Genomic DNA, 15,032 nt, shown 5'->3' with positions numbered 1-15,032 from the left:
AAATGTCAACCTATCAGCCGCAATTTCATCCAATCTCGCCCTAACTGTCTTGATCCTATGACCCATTTTAAGGCCATATACAAGCTGGTTCGATTTGGAAAAGAAAATGCATACCTGTAAACCACCCATTTGAATCCGACCATATTGTGATAGTTTTAGAATTTCCGTACAGTTGAATAGTTGGGTTTAACACTATAATGAACAAATTATTGTTGTGGGTTTATTCTTTTGAAATGTTGTTGAGGAATTTTAAGCTATGTAACATGATATATATATATATATATATATATATATATATATATATATTCTCTAGCTTGTGTTGTGATAAATATTTGTATGCAAGTATGGGAATACTTTAGTCATAGACAACATCATATATATATGCACATTAATGAAGAATTTACCTCTTTTGCCATCTTCTTATCCCGTGTCATCACTTGTCGGCGTAGAAGTTGAGTGGAGTAGTCATCCAGCAAGTCATCGGCGTCGTACATGGCATCCTTGAGCTTTTGAAGCCAATCTTTGACCACATGGTTATGGGCCTGCTTCTCCTCCGCGTCCAAAAGCACAGCTTGGATGGTGGAAACGGTGCTCCCGAGCTTTCGAAGCTCAACTTCAAAACCCCATAACACTCGAATCTCTTGGAGAGCAAGAGAGCCCAAACTCGTAAGGATACTCCCAGCAATGTCGAAGAGAACTTCTTCCACCATTTGTGGGTTGTGGGTGGTGAGTCAAGTAAATAATGCTAAAAACTCCTCTTGAGGTATATATTATTGATAAGAGGTACGGCCGTGCATGGGATATATTATTCATACTGCATAATTTAAAGGGAGTCTACCAGATATGATGTGCCATGCATGTGCGGCTCATATTTCAATTCTTATATCTTCTATATCATCTCGCCGAATCGATTTCCAAAGGTCATGATCAATAATGGGTGGCTCATAGCCGTGTGGTCTTACGAATAAGAAAGTATGATGTGGCCACGTGAATAAGAAAGTATTTCATTAACAAATAAATTTTGATATATTATAAAGGAAAAAGTTCGTTATCCTATTCAAGTTATTACGGAATTTTTAGATTTTTAATTGAAATAATATCTTCTTTAAACTACAAAAAAAAATTGTCAATATCTCCTTAAGACTACCAAAAAAAAAAAATTACTCTACAAATTTTTTAATAAGATAAAAAATTCTTTATAAAAAAAAAAGATTTTTTATTTTTTATTTTTATTTTTTTATTGTTTGTTCTTTCATATTTTTAAATTTGGCTACCCATTTTTTTCTTATAATTTTTAGTTTTAATTTTTTTTTTTTAAAAAAAAAAAAATTGGTTTTATTTTACTTAGGGTAATTTCATCATGGGGAAACATTAATTAACAATTTTTTGTAATTCAAGAAGTACATTATCCTAATTTAAAGTTTGAAAGATATTGAAGAAAATTGAGTTAGCTGTTGAAGTAGTGATCAATTCAGAGGCGTTGGAGCATTATTGAAGGAAGATGTGTTTGCTTTAATTATTGATAGGTGTGGGCATGTGCATTTCTCTCATATTATTATTAGGGTTCTATTGTGTCTTTTAATTTTAATAAATATTCCTTTTTTAAATCCGGATTATCAATTTTGTCAATTAATTATACAATCATAGATTCTTCTTTTGTCAAAACATTTATTGAAAGAATATCTATCTTGTTTTTAATCTTATAGGGAAAATCCAAATCCGTATTCTTTGCAAACTTTCCTTCTATATATTCGTGCCTAATTCTCATTTCTAATTTTTTGAAAACAAAAATAGCTTATACCGTCTAAAATATATCAATTTAGGTCATCTGATATTTCTTTTAAACTTTAGACAATGTCTTCTTTAAATTATTAAAAAATTATCAATGTCTCCTCAAGACTAACAAAAATATAAAAATTAACCTACAAATTTTTTCAACAAGACAAAAATATTCTTATAAATTTTTTCAAAAAAAATTAATTAAAAAAGTGATTTTTTTTAATTGTTATTTTCCTTTATATTTTTAAATTTGGCCACAATATTTTTTTTTAATATAATTTATAGTTTTAATTTTTTTCTCAAAATTTTTGCTTTTATTTTTACTAAAGATATCTTTATCGTTGAGAAAATAATTTTTAATAATTTAATAGGTAGCTTGATAATTTGGGAGAATATTGAAGAGAACTCGTTGGTAACACATCTCAGTCAAACGTGTAGGTGCCTTTTTTTTTTTTTTTGGACATGTTCACACAAGGGAAAGGGGATGAGGGATTTGAATCTCCGCTTCATTAGGCGTGGTCCGTAGCCGATTGAGCTACCTCTTGAGAACAAAGGTGTAAGAGCGTTGAAGCCTGAAGGAAGATGTGTTTGCTTTAATTATTAATACAGCGAGAGGGGAAGAGAGAGAGTGATGTTGATTATTTTGGAAAAAAATATTTGAATTTAAACTGAAAGAGGTAGCGTAATTATTTTGGAAAAAATTTAAAGTGGCTTATTGAGAACCGGTTGATAAAATAAACCGGTGGTAGGGCCACTTTAATTTTAGTTTTTTTTAAAAAAATTTAATTTTCACGTAGGACACTAGGAGAACACCTAGCATTTCCTTATTGGTGGCTCTTATCATTTCTCTTTTTAGAAAGGAAATATCTTTATACCATCTCAATTATAAAAATTTAGATTCATATATGAAAGTCAACTCAATTTTCTCAAATAATTAAAGCTTCCATAATCAAAATCAAAACTTCAATATTCAAAATTTCCTTGTTGAAAATCTGTCAAAATTTCATACAAAATATTTAGTTATAATTCATGTGCGAGAAATACTACAGTTCAGTCAGTTCTTTTTAATGTTCTCTTAATCTTACATGAATATTATTTAAAAAAAAAAAATGAGGGACTGATGGAGCAAATTTTTTTTCCTGCTTTTTTAAAAAATAATATCCACGTCGGATTATGAGAACATCAAAAAAATACCCAAAAAAACCGTATCATTTCTCATTAAAGTGCTAACAACGTCTTCTTTGTGTGTGGCCAATCTCAAATCCTTCTCAAATATAATGTGATCTTCAACTTTTTCCAATTGCTAACTAGTTTCCCTGTCTCCTAGTTACTTAATTCCCTCTAGCTAATTGCTTACTCTCTTCAATTTTCTCTAAATGCTCATTCTCCTCAATTTTCTCTAAATTAATTTTTGAAATCGGTGAAAATAATTCATAAGTAGGTGAAATAATTGTGGGGGAAGAAACAACACCCAATTTTTTAAAATTTGCTTCTTTTTATTGATAATTCTTAAAAGATGGGAATGAATAAAAAGGAGTGTACGTGTATAATTAAAATTTTCTTTGACAATTTCTTGCAAAATTGATTCTACTTTAACTGCTTTTTGTTCTACCAATTAGTTTTTTCTTATCACACTTCAATTTGTCTAATTTTATTCTATTATCAATTTTAACTTTCTCTAACAATTCAAAAGATTTAACATTCCCTTTAATTTCATTCATATATTTATAGTAATCATTTCTAATTTTATTTCTTTTTAGTTACGAAAATATTCTAAAAAGCCATTCCCCTTTTTCATCAGCTTCTTTTGATATAAATTCATTTTCAGAGAAATCAAGAGTACTTAAGAGATGCATAAAAGGGCGTATATGCAGGAAACATGATTAGGATCAAATGATCAATGTCTAAACACTATAACAATCCAACTCAATCCAACCTGATACACTGGGTTGAACAAAGTACCAAATTTCACTTGGGGGTTGAAAAATGAAACAGAACAAAAAAAATAAAAAGGACTCAATCTAGGGATGGGAAGCAGCACCATTTGTTGTTGCATCCATAGGCTCGGCTTCTGTTGACTCCTCAGCTTTGTCACCCATTTTACCTGCAACACACAAATAATCCCAACAAATAACAATTACATTATATAACCGAGGATAATATAGTTCTAGTTTACCAATTATTATGTTCCAGCTTACCTTTCTTCTTTTTATTTGTGCCCAAGGCTAACAAGGCCTTGATTTCGGGTTCATCTGTTGTCTTTGTGGGCTGCAGCTCCTACAGAGGATGAGATGTGACTCTATTCGAACCATTTGACATTAGCAAAACTGTGAATTTGATGTGAGCAACATAATCTCCTGCAAAACCAACAACCCATTGTTGCAAAATTAGAAAATCTAACATCAACTCTGTGTGTGAATCTGACCAGATATGGCTGCAAGAGTTCATGATTAACACGTTCACCAAAAGACAATGTTTTAAAAAAAGCTGAAGGCACAACACACCTAGCTGTGAATGGCATGGGTTGAAATTTCTGATTTATTTCACTGAATATAAACCTAGATGCTTTCATCTTCAAGTGGTAGTTCCTGTCAAACTGCTTCAGCTGATGGACAAAAACACATTCAACAATTTTGCAGCCATAAGCAGCAGCAACCTTCTGAATTGCATCAGTTACATCTTTGTTCTGCCAAAGAAACAAGGTTTAGGGAGAAAATCGATAAAAGGAGAAGAAGGTAGGAATTCACTTTTCCTAATAAAACCACAGTAAAAATAATCACTAAGTTTAGATTATAGAAATTAGAAAGAAAAGACAAGAAGAATGGCAGCCATATATAGCACTTTGCTTCCATCAGTTATTATGGACCTTAAAACTCTAACCAATCATACATCGATTGAATACAAAATGTGTATGTACCTAACTCTGTACCATTGTTACAAAAAATAAGAGTGCAACTATCCATGCAAGTACATATAAAAGCATCGAAGTTTAACAAGCATGTAGTTTAGAGATGTATGAATTTACAGACAATAAAAAAGTCAGTAACAAGAATCATTAGCTTAGCCAGTTCTAGGCAACAGGGAAAGGAGAGAACTTATTATAAAAGAACAAAAAAAAAAAGAGATGATTTTGCACTCAAACCTTTGAGTTGGCTCCAACAAATCTCCTACGTTATCAAATTATAGAACTGATAATTTGCATTCTATTAAACTCTCAAAACGTAAAAATTGATGTCATCAATAAACGATTAGGGAGGAAAAGTTAATAAATAAATAAAAGAATGTACCTTTTATCATCCAAAAAATTGCAAATACTGCAATAGCACTCTGCTATCGATAGTCCACCACAGGAAGAAATTGAGCAAACTGGTCCAACAGGATGAAATTTCAAGCATTGCATACGCAATATTTCAGCCGTAGCTTTCCTGCAAATAAATATTGATACTAAAAATATTATCTATGGAAGTCCACTGTCAATCAAGTAAACAATATAAGGGCAAACTTACATATCCATTAAATCTCACTGGGTTTGTCATGGCAGAATCTGCATGTAAATAACTTGCCACAGCAATCAGCAGAGTTTTCAATTTCTTTCACGATGCTTACTCCCAAATACTTGTTTCTCCCAACCATGAAAAAACAGAGAACATTCAAGTAAATCTTCATAATTTGAATTTCCACTGGTTCTTTCGGATCAAGAGTTAAATCCTGAAAAATCTTCTCATTTCAGATTCAAGCTTGTTTCCTGTTTCATCGGAAGTATATCATTCCATCAAACCTTAAAAGGGAGATCACTATGATCCAGGCTTTCATAGGCCTCAGTGCCTAATATTTTAAATTTGTAGCACATTCACATTAAAAAAAATTAAAAATTAACAATCTGAATATTCAACACACAGAATTTTATAAAAGCCTACTTAGATATAACAGAACCATGAATATAAATTGCAAAGAATATATGCAAAGGCAGCATTAACAAAAGAACTGCAATAAACAGAGTGGTTGGCTAACATGATCTTCAATTCAGTAACCTTGGAGCACAACAACCGATTTCACTTGAAGTATTCTCACGGTCTTTAGGGATTAAAATGCTTTCAAGCAAGTGGAAGAAACCTGAAAATGCAAAATACTTGTTAGGTGGCTTTTAAGGACCGCTAGGATTTTTGATCATGTCTTTTAAGTTCTAAATGCTAATAAAAGTTGCTCAACAAATTGTAGGCAGAATAGTATTTAAAAATTCAAATTAATATGGTTAATTGAATGTCCCCTTTCACGGGCTCAGCTCATTGTCATGCTTGCACCATTTACTCACCCGATCTTCCTCATCATGAAAGTGCTCTGTATAGTTTCCACTGTTTTGTGTACAAGTGAGGCTGACATACCCGAGAATATTGTAGAAATCCCCCAATGATTCTCACATCCACTTCAGTGACAAGATAGGAATCAGTGACAAGATCCCCCCTACATTAACCTGAATAAAACAAAAAGGAGCAACTACATTTGTTAACAATAGTTTCTAAGAACCTGTCAAGAATTCATTTAAGAAGTTGAAGAGAATATCATATATGAAAAAAGATATGCACAAGGAAACTACATTATACTGAAAATGCACAATCATATATATGCTCGTATGAGCTGCCGAGATTACCAAGTCACAAAACAGCAATGGGAAATATATGCTCATTTTTTAAAATTTAAAAAACACATCGGAAAGGAGAAGGTTTACTTGACAAACAAGCTTGATCCAGTTCTGCTTTTCTACTAAACATTATTGGTAACTAGTTGTTTTCTACCACATGGAAAAAGAGGACAACATTTTATCAACAAGTCTTTTACCTATTACTTGATGCTATCATTTGTAGAATTTAAATTTCAAATGGAAACACAACAAAAATTTAAAAAAAAAATATATATATATATATATATATATATATATATATATATATATTGGAAATGCCATTGAACTGAAAGATAGGAAACAATACCAAAAATCTTAGAGCTTAGCACAAATTTGATTGTTGGCAAGGTCTGAAGAAGCGTCTATACATAAAACCTTCTGATCTGCATATGAAATCAAAAGCTTGACACAGTATAATGAAGATGAACAAGAAGAAGAAGAAAATTACTGTCTAATTGGTCACTTAAAAACCTGAGCAATTTGGTGAGTTTGGCTTTGCATCCATTCCATACGATTACCAATATCGTCGCCATTTCGAAAGTTTGGGACATGAGCAATCTTTGGCCAATCCTCTCCTATTCCTTGTTGACATCTTTCTTCCAAGTGAGGACATTTTGCAATCCTCAAACGACGTAAAGAAGTGAGGCGGCGCACCCCTTCAGGCAATGATATTAAATTGGGACAATTGATGATTCCAAGCTCCTGAAGTGAAGTGAGGTTGCCAATCCATTCTGGCAAAGACACCAAACTAGGGCAGTCCATAATTTGAAGCCCTTGCAGAGTGGTAACATCTCTAAGCTCTCTTGGGAGAGAAACCAAGTTTGGAACTTGTACTATAGATAGATGACCAAGTCTTGTAGGTCCAAGGCAATGTGTGCCATCTTCATTCACATTGTTGAAAAGTTCCTCGCAGCCAGCAATACACAAATCTTCAAGTGTGATGAGATATTGAAAGAGTGGAGATATGGATATTCGCAATTTACGACACCACAAAATCTTCAGAGTCACAAGAGAAGTGAGGTTTTGCAGCCACTCTTCTGGAAGATATTCAAGTTCCTCTAATCCCATAAGAAAAAGAGACTTCAATTTGGAAAGATCGGAAAATGGAGAGGAAGCAGAGGGTGATATGACTGGTATTAGAGACATCATAGGGCAATCACTAATACATAAAGAAGAAAGGCAAGGAAATGATGGGAATAATGGAAGATGATGATGTGGCTCAGGCTCTGCTGTTACTGATACTTTTTCCCTCATCCTCCACCATCCCCTCAACTTAGGCAAGTTCGAAAGAGTGAGAATTTCAAGGGGAGAAGAGGACATGTCACTAGCATCATTGCTCATGTACTCCAATGAACTTAAGTTGTGAAGATAGAGATGCTTGAGAAAAGGGAATCGATCCAATGGTGGGATATGTTGGCACCATTTACAATCCCATAAGACAATAGAAACCAAATTTGAGAGTGAGGATACCCAGCTAGATAACCTAGCACCTGCATACCCAGCTATATATAATTGTGTCAAATTTTGGTGTGGCTGAAGGTTTTGCAACAATTGTTCATCATTTGCAATTGCCTTATCACTATCATTACCAGCTTCTAGGTCCCACTCTAATTCCAGACATCGAAGGTATTGCTTCCTTGCCAAGTTTGCAGCCTTGGCTTCTAATGGAGAAGATCTTAAGTGCTCTAAACCTTTGATATGTAATTCTCCTCTCAATTCATCTAAACTATCCAGGTTGCCTAGCCCACGCTTTTGCTTTGGAAAGTACCTTTTCTTCTTCCCTAAACTGTAAAGCGTTAGTGTCTGGAGAGCAGTCAACTTTCCTAGTTCATTTGGCATATGAGTCATGCTGTCACACCCATGAATCGCAAGATGTCTAAGGCTAATCAAGTTTCTAGTGTCTTTTGGCAATTCTTTAAGCCCACTACAATTGTCAAGTTTTAGTGTTTGCAAATTCTGCAATTTAGTTATAGAAGTGGGGAGTAGTTTGATATCATCGTTCCTAGAAAGATCAAGATATCTTAAATGCTTTAACTTGCCAATGGAATTCGGCACTTTTTGAATGCTTAAAGAACTTAAATTCAAAGCACGCAAGCATTTAAAACTTGAAATAAGTGTATCAAAGATTGGCTTACTCAACTCAAATACTGCAATGTTTCTATAATAATATTCATCAAATGGTTGAAGTGTAGGAATTTGCAGAAGAAGTGTTCTCATTTTGTCAGCCTTGAGCAAAAGAGGTGGAATATCCCGTAATGAATCTAGAGAATTAAATGCCACATGGTGAGTTCTTTCAACTACTTTTTCTGCATTTGGATTTGAAATGATGCACTCATCCCCTGCTACTAACTCTGCAAGATCGTGAATCAGGTCATGCATTTTGCATCTTTCTATATCACCATATGCATTTCTTTGTATGTCTTGGAAAAATGACCTCCAAAGCAAATCCATAAAATACTCGTTACCAATATCTTCAAGACGTCTGTTTCTATCTAATGAATGAATAAAGCCTTGAGCTATCCATAGCTGAATCAACAACTTCACACCAATTTCATGATCTTTTGGAAACAAAGAACAAAAGGCAAAACATTGCTTCAATTGTGACGGGAGGTGATCATAACTCAACTTAAGTATTGGGAAAATATCACTGTCTTGTTTTGTTATTTTGTAAAGTTCATTGTTTTTAAAGTACAACCAATCTTCCTCCGAATTTTTGAAGTATAACATACTCCCTATGCTCCTTAAAGCAAGAGGAACTTGTGCACACCTTCGTACAATCTCCCTTCCGATTTCTACTAGTTTTGGATTCCTTAGCTCTTCCCCGTCTTTAAATGCCACTTTCTTAAATAAATTCCAAGAATTGTTTGCAGATAGACCTTCTAAAAGATATGGTGACACCGTGCCTGTAATCTCTGCAACTGTTTGGCTACGTGTAGTAATCAAAACTTTGCTTCCCCTCAAGCCACCCACCAACAGATTTTTCAAATTGAACCATCTATTTGGATTCTCATTCCATACATCGTCTAGAACAAGTAAATATCTCATCCGATCAAGTTCTGCTCGAAGCTGACTTTGCAACAAATCCATCTCAAGGCTTTCGGGTCTCCTTTTAGTTGCACATTCTATGATCTTTTGAACAATAGTTTTCACGTCAAAAGGATCAGAGACACACACCCACATTCTTAAGTCAAAATGCCTTTGGACCTCCTCGTCATTGTACACATACTGAGCAAGCGTGGTCTTTCCTTGTCCACCAATTCCAACTATGGGAATGATGGAAACATTATCTTTCACATTGGAATGGAATAACTGCTCTTTAATAGCCTTCTTTTCACCCTCTCTTCCAATGACTTCTTCCTCACGTACAAAAGAGTGTGTATCTTCTCTTTTCCTACACAAAAATTGTGTCCCTATGAGGCGCTCAGTGAAGCCAAATTTGATCCTATCAGCTGCGACTTCATCCAGTCTCTTTCGAACTTGCTTTATCCTGTGACCCATTTTAAAGCCATATGCAAGCTGGTTTGATTCGGAAAAAAATATGCATACCTGTAGTACCCCAAAATATTTAGTATGGTCCATCCCAAAAAGTTGAAACAGTTTTTGGGCTGTGTGTAATTAAGGAAAATATGAAGGTCATGTTATTTTTGTTGTTGTTACATTATAACCACCAATTGGAATATAATCATTGTGCTAGTTTTAGAATTCCCCTATGGTTGGAGATTTTGCATATATATATATATATATATATGTGTGTGTGTGTGTGTGTGTATGATGTCCTTCAATAGTTGGGTTTAACATTATAATGAAGAAATTAATTGTTGATATGGATTTATTCTTTCGATATGTGGTTTCCTTTTCGAGGTATTATAAACTATGTAATGATAGGTTATAATAACAACATTGAATTTCGTAAACATTTGGGGAGGAGAATATATATATGAAATGCTTTAGTGACAGACAACATCATATGAGAACATTAATGAAGAATTTACCTGTTTTGCCATCTTCTTATCCCGTGTCATCACTTGTTGGCGTAAAAGTTGAGTGGAGTAGTCATCCAGCAAGTCGTCGGCTTCGTACATGGCATCCTTGAGCTTCTCAAGCCAATCTTTGACCGCATGGTTCTGGGACTGCTGCTCCTCTGCATCCAAAAGCACAGCTTGGATAGTGGAAACCGTATTTTCGAGCTTCTGAAGCTCATCTTTGAAACCCCATAGCAGCCCAATCTCTTGGAGAGCCAGAGGGCCCAAACTCTTACCGATACTCGCAGCAGTGTCAAAGAGAATTGCCTCGGCCATTTTTTGTCGGTGAGTTAGGCACTGCTCAAAGCCGCTGTCGAAGATGTGTTTGGTGTATATTTGATAGCGTAGGTGTGGTCATTTGCATTTATCTCATACTTTAGAACCTTCAATAGATAGGTTAAGCCCCGAATGGAAAATGTAAAAGGAAGGTTAAAGTATCAATTAAGCATGGGATCAGATGCAGTTGATGGAGTGATCGGTGATGCCATACTTGATAGTTTAACCTTCCTTTTTACTTTTTCTTTTTGGGCGTGTGCTCGAAGTATTGAAGGTTCTAAAATATGAGCTGTGGCTTGTGAGCATCTTTGGTTCCATAGAAACAGAGCTGCTCATGAAGGCAATATCCCTACTAATACTAATATAAAGAGATTGAGGAAAGAGAGGAAAGAGACAGATATAGAGGTTATAGAGGTTAAGTTGGTTTGGCCTATGTACTATATCCACAACAGTTAAAGCTTTATAGGCTACCTTTTTCCTTAATATTTGATTTGAGTACAATGTAATTTGAATAATTTTAAATACAAACATTTTCCTTAAATTAGGGTTAACAAATATTATCTAAATTCCTTGATTTAGAGAGTACAAATTAACATTTATCACAAATGATTTATATCCTTAACATGCCCCGCAACATGAACAGTTTGTTAGCGATTATTCATCTTGAATATCGAGTGGCTAAAGAATGGCTACTATGAGTTGAATTGTAATGGCTGCTTGACCGAAATTCAGACTTCAGCGTCTTTTTACCCGGCATCAGATACTTTGGTCGAAATTGAAACTATGGCAACTTTGTCTGGAATTTGGACATAAGTGATTCTGGCTAACATCAGCTATGATGGCCAGAATTTGATGAGGAATATGCTTTAATGTTTCAGTCTTTCTTTTCTTTACTTTTTCAAGTGAAGTAAAGTGAGGCTGAAACTCACGGTGATCTCAATAAATAGATGCGAAGTAAGGGACGCAACACTAATTAGTGCTTCTACCATGGCAGAAAAAACAAAAAATTCCACATAACCATTGAATCAATCTTGGCATTAGCCAAAAAACTCTGATACCAAGAGATTGAGAAAAGAGATGAAAGAGATAGAGATTAAGGAAGTTGACCTATGACCTATGTCCACACGGTAAAGTCTTATAGGCTACATCTTTCCTTAATATTTGAATTGAGTACAATTCTTTACCTATTGACCTTACATGTCATTTGAATAAATTTAAATAAAAGATTTATATCCTTAACGATCCTCTTTCATCAGAAAGGCCACCAACCCAGCCTGGAAACTCAAGATCATTCCGTCAGCTGAAAAATGAGCTCCCCCTCCGGAAGGCTCCTTCGAGATTAATTTCAAGACTACCATATAAGAGATTCATGAGAAATAATTACTCAGCTTTACTCGAGTTGAATTTGTTGTGGTTACTGTGAAAAACTAACTGAAGAACCTCGTTATTCCATAACACTAAATAAATTATATTTTTGCAACTACTTATCTGAATCCATTAACTACAAATATAATATATGGGAAAATACACTTGACCCCCGAACTATCCATCCATTTGTACTTTGACGTTTAATGTTTAAAAAGTGACACTTGATCCCTTCAAAATTTAACACAGTGACAAAAAAACCCCATCCATTTATTTTGTGTACTGCATACACAATATTACTCTATCGATAGTACTGCATACACAATTTGCAAATACTGCAACCTGGCCCAACAGGCTGAATTTTCAAGCACTGCATACACAATATTTTAGCCGTAGCTTTCCTGCAAATGAATATTGATATTAAAAACATTATCTACAGAAGTCCACTCACAATCAAGCAAACACAAGTCCACTTACGTATCCATTAAATGTCACTGACATCATGGCAGAATCTGCATGTAAATAACTTGCCACAGCAAACTGCAGAGAGTTTGCAATTTCTTTCATGCTGCTTTCTCACAAACACTCGTTTCTCCGAACCATGAAATAACGGAGAACATTCAAGTAAATCTTCATAATTTGGACTTTCACCAGTTCTCTAGGGTGAAGAGTTGAATCCCCAAAAAATCTTCTTATTTCAGATTCAAGCTTGTTTTCTGGTTCATCGTAAGTATATCATTCCATCCAGCCTTGAAATTGAGATCAATATGATCCAGGCTGTCATAGGCATCAATGCCTAATATTTTAAATTTGTATCACATAAAAAAAAAAAATTAACAACATGAATCTTCAAAACAGAATTTTTTAAAAGCCTATTTAGATATAACAGAACCAAGAATATAAATGGCAAAGAATATATGCAAAGGCAGCACTAACTGAAGCATTGCACTAACAAGAGACATAAACAGAGTGGTTGGCTAACATGATCTTCATTTCCAATCATTACCCTTGGAGCACAACAACCAATTTCACTTGAAGACAAGCAAGCATTCTCACTATCTTTTGGGGTTAAAATGCTTTCAAGCAAGTGGAAGAAACCTGCAAATGCAAAATACTTGTTATGTGGCTTTTTTAAGGACAGCTAGGATTTTTGATCATGTCTGTTAAGTTCTAAATGCTGATAAAAGTTGCACAACAAATTGTAGGCAGAATAGTATTTAAAAATTCAAATTAATATGGTTAATTGAATGTCCCCTTTCACAGGCTCAGCTCATTGTCATGCCTTGCACCATCTACTCACCCGATCTTCCTCACCATGAAAGTGCTCTGTATAGTTTCCATTGTTGTAGAAATCCCCCAATGATTCTCACATCCACTTCATGAATTGATGATTTTTTATGCACGTCTCTGCTGACCATCAAAAAAACCAAATAATCAACTCAACAATAACTCAAAATTTTCCAATGAAAACAGTAAAAAGGTAAGATCAATCCATCAACAATGACTCCAATAACAATAATAATAAAAAGAATCTCTCTAAATATGCATTTGATTATGAGAATACTCAGAGTTATGCAAAAATTTTATTGAGTTTCTAAAACAGAATATTTTTAAACACAGAGAGAGAGAGAGAGAGAGAGAGAGAGCATACTTCTGCGTCACTCTCTGCTGATTCTACATCAATGTTGAGATCAGCAATAATTTTGATGATTTCTACCAGTAATCCAGGCCTATCAGCTGTCTCTATATAAAGTAAGCTGTAAATTGGAGAGAAAAATGCATAATAAGATGATAGATGAACGTACCCATTATTTGCAAACAAGTATCAAACTTGATTCAGAATATGGCCTCCCAACAGGTTGGGTCGTGCAAAGGTAGAACCACAATAGAAACATAAAAATGAAGAACAAATTATAATGCTAAAAGACAACTTAATCACAAGTAGCAAACCTCCTCTTAGGTCCATCTTCCTTGATTGTATATGAGTTGCAATATCAACATCAAGCTGCAGAACAAAATAACCAACTTCAGTTCCACTTTGTAAAGTTACAAAAAAGCACATGAAATTGAAGTTGGTTGAGCTATCTAGATCATAGCCATGAAAACTCTGATTGATCCCCAATGTATTACAAATTATACTTTCTATTGAATAAGCCTCAACCATGGCACCACATGGAAAAAGAGGAGAACATTTGATCAATAAACAGAGGACTAATCAATGGAGCCAAACTTGAAACATCCTCTGAAGAAGATGGGAAAACATGATCAAACAGTTGCTGCTCAAGCTGACAGACCTGCAATTTATGTCAGTTTTTATCAAAATTATGTAACTATCACATACTCCATTCAAAATCACAAAGTCGTTCCCCTTTCCCTTGTTCATCAAATAACAGAGGAAGGCATAAAAATATAAATGGATTTCCAATACATATTATCTCATCATGCTTCATTTTAAAGCTCCCTTCTTGTTCTCAATTGTGAAAAGAGACTTTTTCCATCAAGGTAGGAGCGAGTTAAGTGAAAAGGACACAATTCCAAGCCAAGAGGAAATGGAACATGGGACCATGGGCAAAGACAAATAAAAGTTACAAGCCAGCACTTACAAGAGTAATTGTCTCTTTTTCAAATTGCTGCTTTCGATCAAAAAAAACAAGTAATAAATTCAACAATAACCCAAAAATTTCCAATGAAAATAATAAAAATGTAAATTTTATCCGTTTATTCAAGAGAATCTACATTTGACATCAAGAAAATCCTAACACAGTAATGCAAATTTGTATTAAATTTTTGTGAAATTTTGGGATGGGATTGACTTCTGTCATCTATTATAAGTCTTTTACCTAATGCGTGATGCTACCATTTGTAGAATTTAATTTTCAAAGGGAAATGAAAGAAATATTTTAAAAAATAAA

General features: G+C 34.2%; 2 protein-coding genes and 2 long non-coding RNA genes across 4 annotated transcripts in view; all 4 read right to left on the bottom strand.

The window, feature by feature from the left end:
- Positions 1-3,664: 3,664 nt before the first annotated feature.
- On the bottom strand, positions 3,665-5,583 carry LOC132183066 (uncharacterized). Its single transcript, XR_009440347.1, has 5 exons — positions 5,286-5,583; positions 5,067-5,204; positions 4,284-4,465; positions 3,978-4,136; positions 3,665-3,883 (listed from the first exon to the last, which is right to left on the bottom strand). It is a non-coding gene; the product is annotated as an uncharacterized LOC132183066 (long non-coding RNA).
- Positions 5,584-5,696: 113 nt separating this feature from the next.
- LOC132183065 (putative disease resistance protein RGA3) lies at positions 5,697-7,776 on the bottom strand. Its single transcript, XM_059596461.1, has 4 exons — positions 6,929-7,776; positions 6,765-6,840; positions 6,092-6,250; positions 5,697-5,892 (listed from the first exon to the last, which is right to left on the bottom strand). Exons 1-2 carry the CDS (start codon positions 7,709-7,711, stop codon positions 6,820-6,822), a joined length of 804 nt encoding a protein of 267 aa, XP_059452444.1. The 5' UTR covers positions 7,712-7,776; the 3' UTR covers positions 5,697-5,892; positions 6,092-6,250; positions 6,765-6,819.
- Positions 7,777-7,812: 36 nt separating this feature from the next.
- LOC132181624 (putative disease resistance protein RGA3) lies at positions 7,813-10,755 on the bottom strand. The gene is made up of 3 exons (XM_059594876.1): positions 10,450-10,755; positions 8,030-10,003; positions 7,813-7,947 (listed from the first exon to the last, which is right to left on the bottom strand). Exons 1-3 carry the CDS (start codon positions 10,753-10,755, stop codon positions 7,813-7,815), a joined length of 2,415 nt encoding a protein of 804 aa, XP_059450859.1.
- A 1,640-nt stretch (positions 10,756-12,395) lies between these two features.
- LOC132180419 (uncharacterized) overlaps positions 12,396-15,032 on the bottom strand; it is a 45,279-nt gene continuing 42,642 nt past the window's right edge. Inside the window, exons 2-5 of the long non-coding RNA XR_009440148.1 lie at positions 14,071-14,125; positions 13,772-13,877; positions 13,421-13,530; positions 12,396-13,218 (exon numbers count right to left, since the gene is read on the bottom strand). This is a non-coding gene — a long non-coding RNA (uncharacterized LOC132180419). The remainder of the gene's footprint in view (positions 13,219-13,420; positions 13,531-13,771; positions 13,878-14,070; positions 14,126-15,032) is intronic.

The sequence above is a fragment of the Corylus avellana genome, chromosome ca5, assembly GCF_901000735.1.
Source record: "Corylus avellana chromosome ca5, CavTom2PMs-1.0".
NCBI lineage: Eukaryota > Viridiplantae > Streptophyta > Magnoliopsida > Fagales > Betulaceae > Corylus > Corylus avellana.
The sequence above is the reverse complement of the archived record's forward strand: the minus strand, read 5'-3'. Positions and strand labels throughout refer to the sequence as shown.